At 43.9% G+C, this 19,148-nt stretch overlaps 2 protein-coding genes across 3 annotated transcripts; both read left to right on the top strand.

Annotated features, from left to right (window-relative positions):
- Positions 1-904: 904 nt before the first annotated feature.
- LOC119861419 (G-protein coupled receptor 35-like) lies at positions 905-8,064 on the top strand. Its single transcript, XM_038416540.2, has 2 exons — positions 905-1,128; positions 6,810-8,064. Exon 2 carries the CDS (start codon positions 6,848-6,850, stop codon positions 7,790-7,792), a length of 945 nt encoding a protein of 314 aa, XP_038272468.1. The 5' UTR covers positions 905-1,128; positions 6,810-6,847; the 3' UTR covers positions 7,793-8,064.
- Positions 8,065-13,442: 5,378 nt separating this feature from the next.
- LOC119861535 (G-protein coupled receptor 35-like) lies at positions 13,443-18,655 on the top strand. 2 transcript variants are annotated; one of them, XM_038416775.2, is made up of 2 exons: positions 13,443-14,484; positions 17,291-18,655. In XM_038416775.2, the coding sequence occupies exon 2, from the start codon at positions 17,306-17,308 to the stop codon at positions 18,284-18,286; it is 981 nt and encodes a 326-aa protein (XP_038272703.1). In that variant the 5' UTR covers positions 13,443-14,484; positions 17,291-17,305; the 3' UTR covers positions 18,287-18,655. The 2 variants fall into 2 exon arrangements, with proteins under 2 accessions (XP_038272703.1, XP_043348413.1); XM_043492478.1 differs by having other exon boundaries at positions 17,270-18,655.
- Positions 18,656-19,148: the final 493 nt, after the last annotated feature.

Here is a 19,148-nt window from a genome sequence, read left to right as displayed (position 1 = left end):
TTTTCACTTACTGGCACCCCCCATTCCCTCAACTTGCTGGATAAAAATGTTTTTAGTGTACTTTGAATATTGAATAAAAGGTAACCAAATATCTAAGTATCCCTCTGTCTATTTTTCTGTCTATTTGTCATAGACAGATTATTTATTCTGCAGAAGAGAATGAGGTGGGATTTGATAGCTGCTTTCAATTACCTGAAAGGGCGTTCCAAAGAGGATGGGGGGAGAGATAGTTCAGTTGTTTGAGCATTGGCCTGCTAAACCCAGGGTGGTGAGTTCAATCCTTGAGGGGGCCATTTAGGGAACTGGGGCAAAAATTGGGGATTGGTCCTGCTTTGAGCAGGGGGTTGGACTAGATGACCTCCTGAGGTCTCTTCCAACCCTGATATTCTATGATGGATCTAGACTGTTCTCAGTGGTACCAGATGACAGAACAAGGAGTAATGGTGTCAAGTTGCAGTGGGGGAGGTTTAGGTTGGATATTAGGAAAAACTTTTTCACTAGGAGGGTGGTGAACCACTGGAATGGGTTACCTAGGGAGGTGGTAGAATCTCCTTCCTTAGAGGTTTTTAAGGTCAGGCTTGACAAAGCTCTGGCTGGGATGATTTAGTTGGGAATTGGTCTTCCTTTGAGCCAGGGGTTGGACTAGATGACCTCCTGAGGTTTCTTCCAACCCTGATATTCTATGATATTTTCCAAAATGTGTAAATACGTTAATTCTTCTCTAACCACAACTTCCCATATTGTTTTAAACCACGATTGGCCTCTTTTTCTAAAAAGCACAGGGGTGCTTTCGAAAACCCCATCCATCCACTGCTTCCTTCTCCAATAAGTCAAGTTGAATCATAAGAGGAATGACTGCTAAGTCATCAGCAGAGGCTTACAAAGATGAACAGGAAGAGGCAAATTCAATTCTTGAGGAAGATGCAATGCTCTTAGAAATACTGAGCAAGCCAGTGGGGCTTTCTCACTCTAGAGAAGACAGAGCTGTTGAGCAACCATGAGATTTTTTTTGGTGCTCTGAGAACCAGGTGATGTCAGCTGGAACAAAGTCTGAGTCTATTAATTGTTGTGTTGAAGCTTTTATTGTGGAGTGAATTGATAATTGTTTTGTGGAAGCTAAGCCAACAGGTAACTTTCATTCATTCATGATTATTTTTACTTTGTTTTCACCAGAGACTGCATTTTTGCACTGCAGTTTATATCCTTGCTTCTCATTACTGTCAGGAACTAGATATACCGGAGGGTAGCTACAACTTGTTTTTAAGAGGTTTGTGTAATCAGTGTAATAAATAGGCAGCAATCAACTAACTCTTTGAATTACATTACATTGGTCAGACATCTTGGGAGTTTTGACTTAATGTACTTTATTTCTTCCTGTAATTTTATTCTGTGTGCTTTTAGTCTCAAGTGTCTTCCAGGTGTGATGACTAAGAGAATATCACACACAATTTACTGTCAATATTCAATAGTACAGTTGGTTGGGAATTTTCTGACAAAATGTGTTTTGAAATGGAAATTTTCATTTTTTTAAAATTCTACATTACTTTACATTTCAAAATTTTAATTAATTTGTACATAAGAAAAAAGGTTAATCAATTTTTAAAAGGTCAAAATTGAAACAAAATGGTAAAAAAATTCAAAATCTCAAAGGAAAACCATTTTCCACCTGGTTTCTCTGAATAGCAGTTTTAGCTGAATAGGCTTCAGCCATGTTTGCTCCCCTTTTATGTTTGCTTACCTGGACTATTCCAGCAATCCAGTTTTACTAGCAGAAAGTAAAACACTGAAATATTCATGAAGTATAAATTTTACCTTCACTTTCTGAGCATGCAGACCGTAACCTGACTGCACGATTTATACTTATGCAATGAGGGAACAAAGCAATAGTATGTGACCAATAACAGCACTGCAACACACTTCAAATTTGGAATTTCTTTTTTTTAATAGCAACCAAGAAAGGAAAAGAATTAATGAATCATGTGTCTGATAATATTGAATAATGAATACAGCTGGAGAACATGTCAGGCTGCTGGTGGACATTTGATGAACAAAATAAGGACATGACATTTGTTGCTGAAATTATTCATTAAGAATGAGTCACTCATATAATCCTGCCAGTGTTAAATCAGCTTGTTTCAGGTCAAACTGCTATTTTATTCTGAAAATAACTTCGTCTGGAAGAGAGGATTTGGGGCGATGAATAATAATTTTGTCAAAAGTGCGCAGCATAGCTCTTTGAACATCACTCAGACATGCTGTGCTGTTACTTAGATTGTCAAATGCCTGAGCCTTTTACCCTGATGCACTCATGGTCAGTCTGTAAATGCTCCATAAACTGCTCCCCAGCTGAACCTGGTATATAGAGTCTAACCTCCCAGAGCTCTAGTCAGGTATAAGATTGTCTTCTGCTTTTGACTAGGATTTCTCTTTTGACAAATCATACTCCAAAACCCTGGTGAGATATAAAGACCATCTCAAATGATCAGACTTTTGCAGCAACTCAAACTCAAGCAGCTCTTGAAATGTTGATGATCATTGGAGACGGTCTTTCTATTTACAAATGAAATGTGCTTATGTACAGGCTGACCAGTTGTGAAGAACAGAATGTTTGTCTCATGGGGCAGGGCTCTATTAGTGGAGGTCAGGGAGGTATGAACAGAAGGTATTGGGCTGCATGGAAGAGGAGGGGGCCACCAGAAGGTGAAAAATTGGTGCCCATTTCTCAATGATATTTTCTATGCTTTTGTCTTCTATTTTTCTTTCTTCTCTCCCCCCTCCCCACTTGCCACTGTCTGTTCCTTTTCCCTCCCTGTCTCTTCTCCTCGTAGATCCTGTCACACTCACTCTATGTGGCAGGTTTGCTCTTTCCGTCTGTCACATCCACCTTCAGAGCCAAATCCTTGACCCTCATTCCAGCCCTCTTGTGCTGCCCACAACAGAGAAATTTTCAGCCACCATAGCATCTATATGTAGTGAGGCTGGTCTTATGTGCAGTTTGGCTATGTTAACCTTGCGGTGGCATGTTTATTTTAGTTCCCTTGTCATCATAGTGTCATGAGAATTAGTAAAGCCCTGAATACACTGATGAGAAACGGGCTGTCTTCTGTGCAGTAATAACCATTTTCCCTTCTGCCTCAAACTTGCTTCCCTTTCTCCAGCTGGTCCAAACTCCACTTAAAGTTACAGCCTATTTATCATAACACCTAAAAGCCCGTAGTTATGGGCGAGGGCCCTACTGTGCCTCTTTGACAGGCTCCTTTCTTTGGAGCCTGCTGCATCCCCAGGCTTTGTAGGAGGACAGTAGGTGTTCCATCCTGACCATCTGCCTCACCAGCCGCAGGACCTTGGCCTCTGGGGCAACAGAGGAGGGATGGGGCTGTGTCCCTCTCTAAGCAGCCAGAGCTCCCAGTCACACCGGCCCACTTGCAGATTTCCAGTGCCCAGTATATTGAATGGGAGTAACCCCAGAGCAATGGGAAACTGCTGTCCCCTAGGGCACGGCCTGATCCTACTAAAAAATATCTGATGGCTGCTGTCCCATTTCCAGCTGTTCATGTCTGGGCTATTCGGCATTGTATGTTGCCCTGGCCAGACTCTGAGGCAAGCTACCACCCAAGAGGGTGGTGGCGGTAGCATCTAGTACAGATAAATCTGCCTTCTCTTGGACAGCTTACCCTCCAACGTCAGCATAGCAGTTATGCCTGTTAGACCCCTCCAGACCTTCAGCATTTAGCCCAGCCCCAGAGCCCCACAGTAAGTGTTGGCTTCACTAATACTTGTTAAAAAGGAAATTAGCAGGGTTGAGGCCTGTCATGTTTGCACTAAATGGCCTATTCTGAAGCTACTCATAATATGTCTACCCAGCAAAGAAAAATCCGCATCTGGCCCATGGCAGCCAACTCAGGCTCACAGGGCTAGGACGGTGGAGCTGTTTCATTGCTATGTAAACTTCCAGGCTGGAGCCCAGGTGCTAGGACTTTGCAGGATGTGTTTTTCTTTGCAGTGTAAACATATCCTTGCTGCCTTCCTCTTCGCTGCAATGACTCCAGCAGGGGCAGGGGGGACCTCAGATGCTCTGCTTCAAGAGTAAAGTCACTATTTGTGAAATTAGAGGGAACCATGTCAAATGTACTGACTTCCTCCCCTCAACATTCATTACTTGATAATTTGCAGTGGGTCTAGTATTATTTAATGTATATTAGTGAGGTTCTACTGCATTATGTGACTGCAGATCTATAGTAAACATCATGATGTTATCAGACAAATAGCTCTAAAACACTTGCTTTGCATGATAAGGTAAGCTTTAGGGCAGTGGTTCTCAAATTAGGACCGCCACTTGTTCAGGGAAAGCCCTTGGTGGGCTGGGCTAGTTTGTTTACCTGCCACGTGCACAGGTTCAGCCGATCGTGGTTCCCACTGGCCACGGTTCGCCGCTCCAGGCCGATGGGGGCTGCGGGAAGCGGCACGGGTCGAGGGTGTGCTGGCCGCCCTTCCTGAAGCTCCCATTGGCCTGGAACGGCAAACCGCGGCCACTGGGAGCCGTGATTGGCCGAACCTGCAGATAGAGCAGGTAAACAAACCGGCCTGGCCCGCCAGGGGCTTTCCCTGAACAAGCACCGGCCCTAGTTTGAGAACCACTGCTTTTGGGGACCTCCTCCAGAAAAGCACAAAAACAAAATTTCAATGAAAGAGAAGGACCATATGCAAAATTCAGAATAGAGTCCTGCCAATATCCAAGGTAGTAGGAGCAGGATGGATTGATTTAAATCAGTGATTTAGATCACTGATTTTAAACATGATTTAAGTCAGAAAACAGAAAACCTTGATTGAAATAATCAATTTTTAATCTTGTTTTGCATTTGTACTTTATTCTCCTAAAGAAAGCTTGAGTCTCATTGTTGATATAATTTGGTACTTTGTTTTGCTAAACAGCCGAAAACACTATATTTATACAAATTTATTTAAGCTATTATATAGTTTAGCATAAGTCTGAGTTTTATTGTTACGTTTTTTTATGTTTTAAAATGGTGAATGATTCATTTCTTATTGACTAGATGATCAACTTTTTATTTATGATTTGTGTCAAGCTGCATTTGGGAGCAAATTGGAAACCAATTAAAATGGCACAAAAACAGCATTTTAAAATTTGTTTTTTACTAGATACATAAAACTACTTTGTGTGCTGGAGAAATAAGAAAAAAAAATTTTGCCCAAACATGTTTTGCATTTAAAACTCACTGATTTATTAAATAAAGGAAGAATTATCTGCAGCCATGAATTTTGAATGGATTGTTTCTGGTCACTACATCCTTCAAGGTTTCAGAATTAGTAGATCTTATCCTTTTATGCCTCATTTTTATTGATAGGTTAGAGGAGGAAAAAAAGCTTCCCTGCTTTTTTCAACTCCCAATCACTCTCTCAATTTTGAATGAACTAGGCAATGAAATGAACTAGTTGATTAAACTGAAATGAAGAAACCTGCAGAAGAGGCTGTTACTGTTCAAAACTGATTTAGCATTTCAACATACCCTGGTCCAGGGGCTTAATCCACCAATTCATGCTTTCATTTTCTTTAAAACTTCAGCAGCAAACATGTGCTACTTGAATCTTTTTTTTATTTAATTTAAATTTACTAGGTATAGTATGGGGTGGGCAAACTACGGCCTGCGGGCAAGATACGGCCCACTAGCTGTTTTAATCTGGCCCTCGAACTCCCATGGGGGAGCGGGGTTTGGTGCTTGCCCCCCTCTGGTGCTCCAGAGGGGAGCAGGGTTGGGGGCTGCTCTGCGTGGTTCCCAGAAGCAGTGGCATGGCCCCTCTCTGACTCCTATGAGTAGGGGCAGCCAGCGGGCTCCGCTCTGCACACTGGCCCCACCCCAAGCACCGCCCCCGCAACTCCCATTGGCCAGGAACTGCGGCCAATGGGAACTGGAGGGGCAGTGCCTGTGGACAGGGCAGTGTGGAGCAAAGCTGCCTGGCCACGCCTCCGCGTAGGAGCTGGAGGGGGACACGTGTTTGCCTCTGGGAGCCGTTTGAGGTAAGCACCGCCCAGAGCCTGCACTCCTGAGCCTCCCCTCATGCCCCAACCCCCCTTCCCCAGCCGTGATCCTCCTCCCGCCCTACAAACCCCTCAATCCAGCCCAGAGCACCCTCCTGCACCCCAAACCTCTCATCCCCAGCCCCACCCCAGAGCCTGCACCCTCAGCCATCACCCACACACACACACACCCCACCTCAGCCCGGAGTCCCCTCCCTCACCCTGAACTCTTCATTTCTGGCCCCACCCCAGAGCCCACACCCCCAGCCAGAGTCCTCACCCCCTCCCGCACCCCTACGCAAATTTTGTGAGCATTCATGGCCCGCCATACAATTTCTATACCCAGATGTGACCCTTGGGCCAAAAAGTTTGCCCACCCCTGGTATAGTATAAAATTATACTAAATTTAAAATAAAAAATATATTAATTTAAATTTACCATACTAGGGTATAAAATTATACTAAATATAGGCCTTAGCATAGGTTCCCATAAATTTAAATAGGTTTATTTTTAAAAAGAAAACATATAATTTAAACTTAAAAATTATTTTTTTAAAAATCCAACTTTTTTAATCATTAATTTTTATGCACTCTGATTCAGTCATGGGACTGTTGATGGACCAGGGAAATGTAGGGAGGCCATTGCTGCCTTACTGGGAGATGAAATCTTATAGAGAATGTTTATCAGACAAGTTGGCAGGGGGGTGCACTGGGTCAAATAAGAGATGAGCTTTTGCTTTTAATGAAAAGAATCGTGTGTTGTTATATTTCAGGTCTTTGAAACCTCCTTCTGTAGCAGAGGTGCATCGTAATGACAAACTCAACAAACTGCAACAACAGTCTAAAATTGAGTTACAATGTTCAGCTCATTCAAGTCATTATTTATGCCACAATTTTCCCTTTTGGAGCCATATTTAATGTCCTTGCCTTGTGGGTGTTCTGCTGCAAACTGAAAAAATGGACAGAAACCAGGGTGTACATGATCAACTTGGTCATTGCAGACAGTTCTGTAGTCTGCACCTTGCCTTTCACAATTTACTTCCTCTGGAATGATTGGCATCGTGACACGCTGTGCTTAACTGTACAGTCTATATATTTAATAAATATGTCCATGAGCATCTACATTATCACTGTCATCTCAGTTGACCGATACATTGCCATAAAGTTTCCTCTGAAGGCAAAGAGTTTAAGATCACCATGGAAGGCTGCTTTTATCTGTGGGATTCTTTGGGTATTAATGATAACTGGTCTGATCGTAAAACAAAGGAGAAACGAACCTTTGTGCTTTCAAAAGCTTTCCACAAAACCATCAACCAGTTTTCCATATGTCTTGATCTTCATTTTTTTAATTCCACTAATAATAGTGTGCTTTTGTTCCATGCACGTCATCAGGAGTCTTAAAAAAAAGATTATCACTAATTCACACAAAAATAAGCTAATCGAGAAAGCTATCTATATTGTTTCTGCAAATATGATTGTATTTATAGTGTGTTTTTTACCTGTCCATATTGGGATGCTTGCTCGGTTTGTGATGGAAAAAAATTTAGTTAACTGTTTTGCAATCCAGAAGATTAGAACCTTTACTACTATTTCCATATGTATAGCGAATTCTAACTGCTGCATGGATGCTATTTGCTACTATTTTGTGGCCAAGGAATTTCAAGAAGCTTCTTCCTTTCATAAGCCCAAATCTCATCACTCTGAGACAAAGCAAACCCCCACCTCTCACTTGAGGACATTCGAAATGCAGGTATAAAAATATTGCAACACCAAAGCCAGAAGTAACAAGAGAAGCAATGGGCTTATCAAGCGTGGAATATTCATAGCTGAGTTTAATCTATGAAAATAAAATCACCACATACCTCGCTGTTGTTAATTTTAACATGGTTTCCTGTATATACACAGCATTAAACAAGTAACTGCTGTGACTGTGCTGTAGTGCAAACATTGATGCATGAACTTTTCCAGCTTGACATCTTCTATTTACTATCTTTCTGTCATGGATATAAATAAAAAGAATTCAGCTTCCTTCTGTCAATTTAATTTAACAGGATTGCATTAAGTTGAGAGAAGAATACAGATAAATTTTCTTTTGTTGAAGTTTTGAGAGAAATTCAGAGATCATTAATGCTATAGATATGGGAGAAAGGAGTATTAGCAAGCATTATGTACCCTCACCCCCAGCTGGAACCTGCACCCCTTCCCGCACCCCTGCCCCAGCCCTGATCCCTCCTCTGAACCCCTCAGTCCCAGCCCAGACTACCCTCCTACACCCCAAACTCCCCAGCACTGTCCCAGAGCCCACACCCCCCAACCAGAGCCATCACCCCAACCCCAAATTTGTGAGCATTCATGGCCCGCCATACAATTTCTATTGCCCGATGTGGCCCTCAGGCCAAAAAGTTTGCCCACCTCTGATCTGGGCTCTTCTGCCTGTAAGAAAATCAGGATGACACTGAGCTTAAACAAGCAGCACCAGGAACAGATTCACATGGCTATGATGTAACCATAGTGGTGTATCGAATGGACTTCCATCTTGAACAGTCCCTTGCAAGTCTTCTTTCTCTCACAAGAGTCAGTATGGGAGGATTTAGGCTTCTTAAATCCCCAAAAAAATTAATCTTCCAACCTCATGGTCAGACTCATGGTCTTCTTCCTTCTAACTCAGCTCTATAAACCTTTTGTAAAACAATACCCTTCTTGGTCTCAACTGGTGCATGACTGCAACTTGCTGAGATCACCTGTCAGTGGTTCTCAAACTGTGGGTCACCAGGACTGGCGTCAGACTTTCTGGGGCCTGGAGCCAAAGCCCGAACCTCACCACCTGGGGCCAAAGTCTGAGCCACATTGACCAGGGCCAAAGCCAAAGGCTGAGGGCATCAGCCCTGGATGGCAGGGCTCAGGGTACCCCCCTTCCTCCCCCGCCTGGGGCTGAAGACCTTGGGCTTCAGATTTGACTCCTCTGCTCGAGTGGGCTCAGGCTTCGTTCCCCTCTCCTGGGGTCGTATAGTAATTTTTGTGGTCAGAAGAGGGTCACAGTACGATGAAGTTTGAGAACCTCTGATCTAAGTATCTCCTCATCTGTAACAGATGTTAATACTAAGCCGTAACTTTTGACACTGAAAACTGTTTAGTTTCCCTTCCTCAACTGTTTTTAACAAGCATATTTCTGCTGTTTAACAGAGCTGTAATAGCTACTGCATTGAACACTCTCATCATATCTTATCACACGGACATCATGCCACCCAAACAGGGGCCACTGAAGAAGCTGAAATGCCATTGTTGCAAGACTCACCTGACGTGCAAGTTCTTCAGCTATAGAACATCCTGCTGTCAACTAACTACCCAGATAGACAGAACTACTCACCCATTCAGTGTCATTGTCATCTATATGCAGCATCATCAGGTCATACATTCCCTTTTGTAGGAGGCATGGTCGCTTTGGCTTCATCAGCATTTGGCATTCATCAGTCCTATATATTCTACTGTTTTTTAATGCTCTTCTCGCATTCGCTGCTGTTGGTCAGTAGTCTCATCAAGTAAGGCAAAATCATCTGCTGTTCAACATCCTCTACAGAGATGAATTTACATTTGACACCTCCTATTCTGGCCTCAGTCAGCTTTGTCATGAGATAATCTGAGGGACAAAAAAAATGAACTTAAACAAGGGCTAAAGTTATAAATGCTTATTAACATATTTATCAGATAATTAGATTATTGTAGTTAAAAAAATTGAATATCATTTCAGGTTATACTTGGAGGGAAAACACAAATATTTGAATATTTAAACATTAATAGCTAAGGTTCTGCAAAATGTTTTCTCTCTCACCCTATATCAGTGGTAATATAGGAAAGAGACCCTGTGATGTGGTGTCCACCCCACACAGGACTGGAAGGGGCTAGGGGGCCAGGTAGCCCTATTAGCTCCACAGGCTGCACCTGGAGGGAGTGCCAGGGAGCAGGGAATTAATTGTAAGTAGGTTCAGCTGTGCAGGAATAGACGGGGCCTATAAAGCTAGGAAGCTGGAAACAGACAAGGGTTGCTACTGGGAAAGGGCAGTCACTCCCTGGGAAGAGGGTTTGGACCTGGCACAGCCAGGGGAAGGAGGGGAATCAGGAGTTCTAGGAAGCAGCTCAGGAAAGGAACAGTGAGGGCTGGGAGAGGAAAGCCCCAAACTTCTGGGTTGAAGGTCCCTGGACTGGAACCTATGGTAGCAGAGGGCCCAGGTTCCCCTACCTGCCACTGGGGAAGTGGCACTGGCAGAGCAGTGAACGGGGAGACTGCCTGAGTCACTGTGGGAGTGAGAGAGGGTCTGAAGGATGTACCCCAAAAGGGGAGAAATGCTGAGTGACCTAGCCAGAGGGCTGAGTCATGAAGAGGACGTTGCAATTCCTGGGATGAGAGAGGAGCTGCAGAGATGGTGTGATGGCATGCAATCCCCAGAATGACCAAAAGGAGGTGCCACAACAGCAGTGAGTGGTGCACCCCGTGGTAGAGCAGGGTTCTCATCCCAGACCTAATACAAACTTTCTGACAGATCAGAATTTTGTTCTCCACTCTGCTACCATGTACCTGCATGACATTGAGTCTGGGCGTAAGATCAGAGTTCTGTTCCTAGTCCTGGTACAAGCTTCCTATGTAACAGTAGACAAATCACTTAACGTCCTGTTGCCTCAGTTTAAAATGTATTTGTACTAATTACAAAACTTTTTCCTCTACCTTTGAAGCCTGAATAGGCTACATGTAGGGCCAGTATTTTCAGCCTGGTGCAGTTTTTTTTTTTTTTTTTTGCACCACACCACTGGCATAATCTGGCCAAAATGATGGTTTAACTGGCTAGGGAGGATTGATCTGCCAGTGACATAATCAGCATAGGACTCTTGCGTCATTCCCCATCCCTGGCACAGAAGAGAAAAGCAAGAGAGGACAGAGGAAAGGGATGTGGCCAACTTAATGCCACCCTGGCCTTTGGCTATTTTGGTTTTTTTTTTTTTGGTACCCTGTGGTTGCAGCATCCCAGAGTATATTAGTGATTAGCAAGCCTGCTCTAATATGTCACAGAGGGTCCAGCACTACACAGAGAAGCACAAGATCATAGGACTGCCAGGGCCAGATTAACTCTCCTGTGGGCCCGGGACTATTAGATTTTGTGGGGCCCCTGGGGTTTTGGAGTGCAGGAGCGGGCTCAGGGCTGGAGCAGGGGATTTGTGTCTGAGAGGGGGTGCAGCTCCAGCTGGGGGGGGCCGGAAATGGAACGGGGGTTGGGGTGTGGCAGAAGGTTTGTGGTGCGGACTCTGGAGGGGGCTCAGGGCTGGGACAGGGCTGGGTGCAGGTTGGGGTTTGGATGCAGGAAAGGGCACTGGGCTGGGGAAGGGGGCTGGGGTGCAGGGTGCACCTATGGCTGGGAGGCATGTACCTCGGGCAGCTCTTGGTTGGCGGCGCAGTGGGGCTAAGGCAGGATCCCTGCCTACTCTGGCTCCACACTGCTCTTCTCCCTGAGGTGGCTGGCATGTTTAGCCCCTAGGGGCAGGCCACTCTGCGCAGTGCACGCTGCCCGTGCACACTCCCACAGCACCCATTGGCCATGGTTCCTGGACCATGGGAGCTGCAGAACCGGTGCTGGGGGTAGGGGTAACACGCAGAGATTCCTTGAACACCCCTCACCTAGGGGCTACAGGGGCATGCTGGCAACCTGGCACTTGTGGCTCCAGCCCTGCAGGGGCAGTGTGGAGACTTGCCACGGGCTGGATGAAAAGAAGCAAGGGCCGCCGCGGGCCTGCGGGACCCCCTTAGTCCAAGGCCCTGGGCTGCAGCCCCAAAAGTCCCTGCATTAATCCGCCCTGGAGGACTGCAAGGGTGAGTTACAAGCCATCTTTACAGCAATCTTCCTGACTTGTGTTCTGTGCACTTTGGCCCTAACCCAGGTTCATAGCTTTCTTCCTTGGTGAAATGCAGACTGGAACCAAAACATAATGCAAAAGATTGCACTGATGTAATAGACTCAGTGGAGGGCACCAGAGAAATACCAAAAAGGAAGTTTTAAGCTGAAACATACCAGATAAATCTGAGGAGCTCGTTTTATGAATATCACATTGTGCAATTCAGACATGCCAGATTTACTGGTGATGAAGTGATTGTATGGATCCAAGCCATGAATAATGGTCAATACCTGTTGGAACTTAATAATAATAATTAATAAATATAATAATTACTGTTGACAATTATTATTTAATTATGGTAGTACACAGAGTCCCCAGTTGCACTGGGTGCTGAACAACTGCAGAGGAAAACCCAAAACTCTGATTATCGAATTTAAGCCAAGATACAACAAGCAAGAGAAAGGTGGCAGTTCCAATAAGATGTCAGTTATATAGACTGGATGTATAAATCCACATAAATAAATAAATGCCAGCAATGTGATGGCTCACATTTTTGAAAGCGTAAAGACCAATTGATACAGGGGATAAACATCTTTGAGTTCATTTACACTCCTAAAGTATTTGGGCCCAAGCCAATGCCCATTGAAGTCAATGAGAGTCCTTCCAGGGATTGATCAGACCCTTACACTTTAGGGCCAAGTCTTCAGCAAAGCTCTCTTGACTTTACTAGCGTAATACAAGTTTACGTCAGATCTGACTGTTAAAGCTGTAGATGTGCAACTGTGGGCATATGTTTCACTAATTTGTGAATGCAATTCCAAAATTTGTGAGTAATTATGATTCCTTAGTTCGATCTGCCCAACTCTCCAAGGTAGAGAACCTAAAATAAAATCCTAACTAGGATCCCTTCAGATGAGCACCACAAAGAATATAAACAAATACTTGGGAACATTTTAAAAAGATATATGGGGAACGGGATAGCTCAGATGTAATTGAGACATAGCCTTCACCTTTGTAATATTGGTTTAGCATCACCTCAAGTGGGTAGTGACCATAACATACCATCTCCTGGCTTTTCAGTGTCCTATATGGAAAGAGTTGGTAGTTTCAGTCCATTTATCACAGAAAAGTAGCACTATCATAATAGACACTGTGAAGCAGTGTCCACCCCACACAGAACTGGAAGGGGTTAAGGTAGCCAGATAGGCCTATTAATTCCACAGACTGCACCTGAAGGAAGAGCCAGGGAATTGATTTCAGTTTCAGCAGTACAGGAATAGGCAGAATAAAACCAGGAAGCTGGCAACAGACCGGGACTGCTGCTGGGAAAGGGAAGACACTCCCTGGGAAGAGGGAGACATCTTTAGAGGTTGCAGAAATTTATAGGCTGCAGTCACTCCCTGGGAAGAGGGAGGAGGGAAGCCAGGAGCTGAAAGAAGAAGTCCAGGAAGGAGCAGTGAGTGCAGAAGAGGGGAAGCCCAGAACTGCTGGGTTGAGGGTCCCTGAACTGGACCCCAGAGTAGAGAGTGGCACCTGAGGCATTTAATGGGAAGCCTGCCTAGGACTGCTGAAGGAAAGACTTTGATATACCCCGGAAGGGGGGAACACTGAGTGACCTGGCTGGAAGATCATGAAGAGGATGTAGCGGTTCCTGGAACGAAAGAGGGGCTGCAGACCAGAGAGAGAGAGAGAGACGGAGTGGCGGCATGCAACAACGGGAATGAGCATCAATCTGAGGAACTAATCCCCAGAGCAGCCAGAAGGAGGCACCAGATTAGTGGCGAGTTGTGTGCCCCATTACAGACACCCTTACTGACAACAGCCAGACCAAGGATAAACAGGACATTGCTTCCCCCCGTGTGCAACCATTCTGCTGCCCTTGCTTCTGGGTTTCTGAAGTGCCCAGCCAATAATAATCCAGCTCAGGAATGTTGTTAGGCATTGAACTTCTTGCTGACTGACTGCTTGTTCTGCGGCTAAATAAAAGGTTTTGTTTTCCACTGCTGTCAGTGTAGGACTGCTGCTGCTGCAAAACCAATTTGAAAACATTATAGTTTTCCTTCCACAAATTACTAAACTTCTCTTTTTGAGTTGATGACTGTGAATATTCAATATCAGTTCCTTGCGGGGGGGAAAACTGTACAGTAGAGCGGTGTTACTCAAAGTGGTAGCTATTCATTGACTGCAGGTCTGCATGCGCATTGGGAAAAAAAACGCTGGTCCCCCACATCAGATAGCTTGAGAAGCACTGCTGTAGAGGGTTGAACGGATATAATGGAATCACTAGGAGGCAACAGAGAAACATCTGTCACTAAAAAGGAAATTTAATCATGAAACATACCCGACGGTCTGAAAGAAGAGGAGGAGATTTGGGCATTGTGCTTTTTTACTTTGGAGCTAGTGATGAAAGAATCATTGGACTTGTGCCCTGAACAGTAAGCAGCATCAAGTGGAACAAAATCTGAATCTATTAAATGTACTCCATGGCATTCAGATAAGCTAATCTGCGCTGAACCAAAGCTTTTCTTGTGGAGTAAATTAATTGTGCAGTGAGCTACAAAGAAGCAGGTAACTTTTAATTCTTTCATCATTCTTATGCAATTTGCACTAGTAAATGTAGACTTGGGCCACAGTGAGGTTTCTCAATCATTAGTAAGCAGGTTACTCCTTTTTATTTTTAAGGTTAAAATGGCTATTAATCAGCAGTTAGGTCAGCACTCTAAAAATTCTACTTTCATATACCTTTGATGGCACTTTTTCAAATACTGCTGTCTTTCTGCAGGTTTTGTCTCCACCTAATTTTAATCTAACTTTTGTTATTTTCTGGTTTCAGAGTAGCAGCCGTGTTAGTCTGTATTCGCAAAAAGAAAAGGAATACTTGTGGCACCTTAGAGACTAACAAATTTATTAGAGCATAAGCTTTCGTGAGCTACAGCTCACTTCATCGGATGCATTTGGTGGAAAAAACAGAGGCTCTGTTTTTTCCACCAAATGCATCCGATGAAGTGAGCTGTAGCTCACGAAAACTTATGCTCTAATAAATTTGTTAGTCTCTAAGGTGCCACAAGTATTCCTTTTCTTTTTGTTGTTTTCTGTGTGCTTGTTCTCCCATGCATTGAATCACTCTGTTTTAGATTATATTTGCTGTTTTGTAGTGAGAGAAAAAAAAACATCATTCTCATTATTGATCATAATTATGTGATACTTTGTACTTCTATAGCATCTTCTGAATTGGGATTTTAAAGCATTTTAAAACCATAAATTAGTTTAATCTTGCAACACTCAGCGAGGTGAGTAAGGGTGACTACCCCTATATTATAGATCAAGAAATGGAGGTGGAAACTGTTCTTTCACTGGGGACATGGATCCTGTTTTCATTGTGTGTCTAATCAGCGCCTAGGATTATGGGGCTGTGGTTTCTCAGAGCTACCCCAGTGAAAATAATGAACAATAATAATGCAGGCTGGGATTTTCAAAAGAGCCAAAGGGAGTTAGGCACACAAAACTGACTTTCAATGGAAGTATGTCATCTGATTTCCTTTGGCTCTATTGAAAATCCCCCTCTAAAATACTAAAAATGCTAATTTTAGGAATATCATGAACAGTTGAGATTTGGGATTGTAAATGTTGACGACAAACTGATGTACTATTAGCGTTATGCAGTGCTTGGTCCAACAATGATTCTGAAGCCAATGGGAATCTCCGGACTGACTTTGGTGGGTGGTGGGTCTGGCCCTATATCTTGGCCACTAAAAATTGCTTTGCTCTAACTCATTCTAACTCAAACTAGGGTCACCGCTTGTTCAGGGAAAGCCCCTGGTGGGCTGAGCCAGTTTGTTTACCTGCCATGTCCCCAGGTTCGGCCGATCGCGGCTCCCACTGGCCGCGATTCGCCGCTACAGGCCGATGGGGGCTGCAGGAAGCGACGCGGGCCGAGGGATGTGCCTCGGGCTTTATCGGGGTACAGATAAAGACATGCACATCTCCGCTTTCACCAGAACCTAAGTAGAAAAATACTTGAGGTCTGAGTCTCATTTACACTAAGGCCCCTTTGTACCACTCTGGCAGTGTAAAGGGGCTCAAAGTGGGCACCAAATTACATTTGCATTAGTATTAAGGCCCTTTACACTGCCAGAACACTGTAAGGAAGCCTCGGCATAATTGAGAATCAAACCCATTGATTGTAGTTAGGAGTTTTACCTGGGAAATGAATGAAACCTGTAAGGCGATTTGGTCCTTAATTTTTATAGGCCATGATTACCTGGCTTTGGAGTGCTGGCATCATATAAATACTGTAGCAGTACAGTTGACTTAACTGCAGTCTAAATTACTAATTCTCTCTGGATCGCTCCATCACTCTTCTTCTCTATGACCTGCCCTCTGTTGGTCTGAAACACCCACACAGATTGTGTAATCCCCTGGAAGGGCCTGAGGAATTCACTTCTCTGTGCTAGGACCACCACTCCATTCCAGTTTTGTGCACGCTGGGATTGTCCAGTCACAGCTATATGATGCAGGAAGTATTAAGGCCCAGATCCTCAAAGGTATTAAGGCATTGCTCCTCTCAGCATTGCAACACATAACCCCTAGGCGTCCTACTGCCTAGTGGAATCCTCAGCCCCAAGCTAGGTGTTCAGGCTGTCCAGACAATGTCTGGACAGCAGAGCTAGGCACCCAAGAAAGGGATCCTTAGAAGCCAGCAAGCTGAGCAGGGAGCTGTCTAAAAGCCAGCCAAGAGTTAAATGCTGAGGAAAGGGACAGGAAGAGGGGCCTAAGAGGCTGACATGGTGCACCTGCCTGACAAGCCACAGATAGGCACCTCGTGCCACTCAGGATGCTCAGCCACAGACACTCATCTGGAGTTAGGCACCTACGCCAGGTCAGCCTCTTCAGTAACCCATGCCCTAGCAGCTGAAATTGTCTCTCTCACTCTCTGCCTCCTGGTAATGCTCATTACCTCTCTCACACTTGACCTGCGTTTCCCTGTGCCCCCAGCTGTTGTTTTGTGTGATTGCTTTGCTGCCCCCCACTCCCGCCTGCCCACACACCAATTGGTAGCCCTCTTTGGCCCTCCTTCTGCAGGGTCTGCCAGGTATCCAGGCTCAAGCATGCTCAGAGCACACCAACAGGATTGGGCCCTGCTGACAAGACAGCATGTTCCCCTGCCTAGTTTGAAAATCCTGCTTCAAGGCCTCCAAGCAGCATGTTAGCTCTGCAGTGGTGTCAGGGCTGAGGCAGCTTTGTGGCAGAAACTTAGATGTCTAAGGGATTTTAGGCCCCCTACAAGATGTGAACATTAGAAGAATAAATAAGTTGTAAATTAATCACCAGTGTGTTCTGTTGTATTTCACGGCTCTTAATTCTTCCATTGCAGTAACTACTTATCAAGATGAACTGCAGCAACTTCAGCGGCACAGTGCAAGAAAACCTTAACGTTTTACAACTGATTATTTACATCCCAATTGTCTTTTTTGGAGTTATATTTAATGTCATTGCCTTCCTGGTATTCTGCTGCAAGCTGAAAAAATGGACAGAAACCAGAGTGTACATGATCAACTTGGTCATTGCAGACTGTTTTCTGCTCTTCACCTTGCCTTTCATTGTGTATTTTCACAGGACTGGACATCCCGTAGATGTACTGTGCTATGTCATACAGATTATATATTTTACAAACATGCCTGTAAGCATTTATATCATCACCCTTATAGCAGTCGAACGATACATTGCAATAAAGTACCCCCTGAAAGCAAAGAGTTTCAGGTCCCCATTGAAAGCAGCTGTTAGCTGTGGATTTCTTTGGATAATAATCATCATTTATGCATACTTCAACCCACGATTTACTGAGGAAAAAGAAAAAAAGTGCTTTCAGAAAACTTCTGAAACTACAATAACTACACTGTTGTCAGGTATTTTTGGGTTTTTTATACCACTAGTAATACTGAGTTTTTGTTCTATTCAAGTCATCCAGTGTCTGAAGCTGAAGAAGAACATGAGTCCACTTGAGGAAACATCAATCCGGAAGGCTCTCTGGATTGTCTCTATGAATCTGTGTGTATTTATCATATGTTTTTTGCCTTTAAATGTAGGGCTACTTGTTAGGTATGCAATGGATGCAGCTGGAGCTGCCTGCTCTTTACGCCACAATGCAAGCCTTTTTATTCGTGTGACTGCAGGGGTAGCAAATTTTAACTGCTGTTTGGATACGCTTTGTTATTACTTTGTAGCCAAGGAATTTCAAGAAGCTTCTTCTCTGTTACCCCCTTTTAAATCTCTGAAGTCTAGATCAAATCAAAGCCAAATCACAACCACAAATGCACTAAGGGATTGCAAAAAAATGCATGATCCAGGGGTAGATCCACAGCTGGTATAAATTGTCATAGCTCCATTTATTTGCCATAAAATCTGTAATTATCCTGGGTAATAGTCACAAAAACTTCCTCAAAGTGTACCTGATTCTGATCTCACTTATACTGTACTCGTCTTACAGCATTCCAACTCCAGTGATTTCAACAAAGTTACTTTTGATTTACACCAATGTAACTGAGATTCCAGTCAGGATCAATGTCACTCTTTAAATCTATGCACATGCATATTTTATTATTGCCATGCTTTCCTTTGCATATACAATATTAACCAGCTAACTACAGGAAGCTTTCTTGTATCAGTACAAGGGTCAGTTAGTTTCTTGTATTGCTGTGAATGTGTTTATAATAAAACCGATGCAGTATCAAAATGTAAATACTGAGATGTGTATCTTTCACATTATATTGGGTTTGCATAATTTACAATCTGCTATTTTCCTTCCAGCTGCTCTTAGCCAAACACTATACATTTGAAGACTGAAGCTGCCATCAGAATTCAGCTTATCTCAATTAGCAGAATTATCACCAACACTAGTCAAATACTCGTGCAACCCCCCTTTTCTCCCTGGGTAACTTGGGAGCAGGCAACACTTGCGTGGGTGCCTGATGTTTTTGACATTAAAGGAGATCCTGAGTACCCCAGTGGTGATGTTGGGTAGGTTTTCCCCAAGGCATCATGGGAGTTGTGGTCTTTAAGGCTAAGTTGCAGCACACAGGATATTCCCAACTGGAACACTCCCAACAAAGTTCAGAGATCCCTTTAGTAAAGGGTGATATGAGAACAAGGCTCAATTTCTGTGGAAGAAGTTTTGTGTTAATCTGGTGCATTGTTACAATTATGGAGGTTCCCCCCTCCCCAGTTTGTAATAA

This window comes from Dermochelys coriacea, chromosome 9 (assembly GCF_009764565.3).
Source record: "Dermochelys coriacea isolate rDerCor1 chromosome 9, rDerCor1.pri.v4, whole genome shotgun sequence".
Classification (NCBI taxonomy): Eukaryota; Metazoa; Chordata; order Testudines; family Dermochelyidae; genus Dermochelys; species Dermochelys coriacea.
The sequence above is the reverse complement of the archived record's forward strand: the minus strand, read 5'-3'. Positions and strand labels throughout refer to the sequence as shown.

Bases quoted from the DNA above. Each gene is read 5' to 3' on its own strand.
- LOC119861419 (XM_038416540.2), top strand. From the start codon at position 6,848: ATGACAAACTCAACAAACTGCAACAACAGTCTAAAATTGAGTTACAAT.
- LOC119861535 (XM_038416775.2), top strand. From the start codon at position 17,306: ATGAACTGCAGCAACTTCAGCGGCACAGTGCAAGAAAACCTTAACGTT.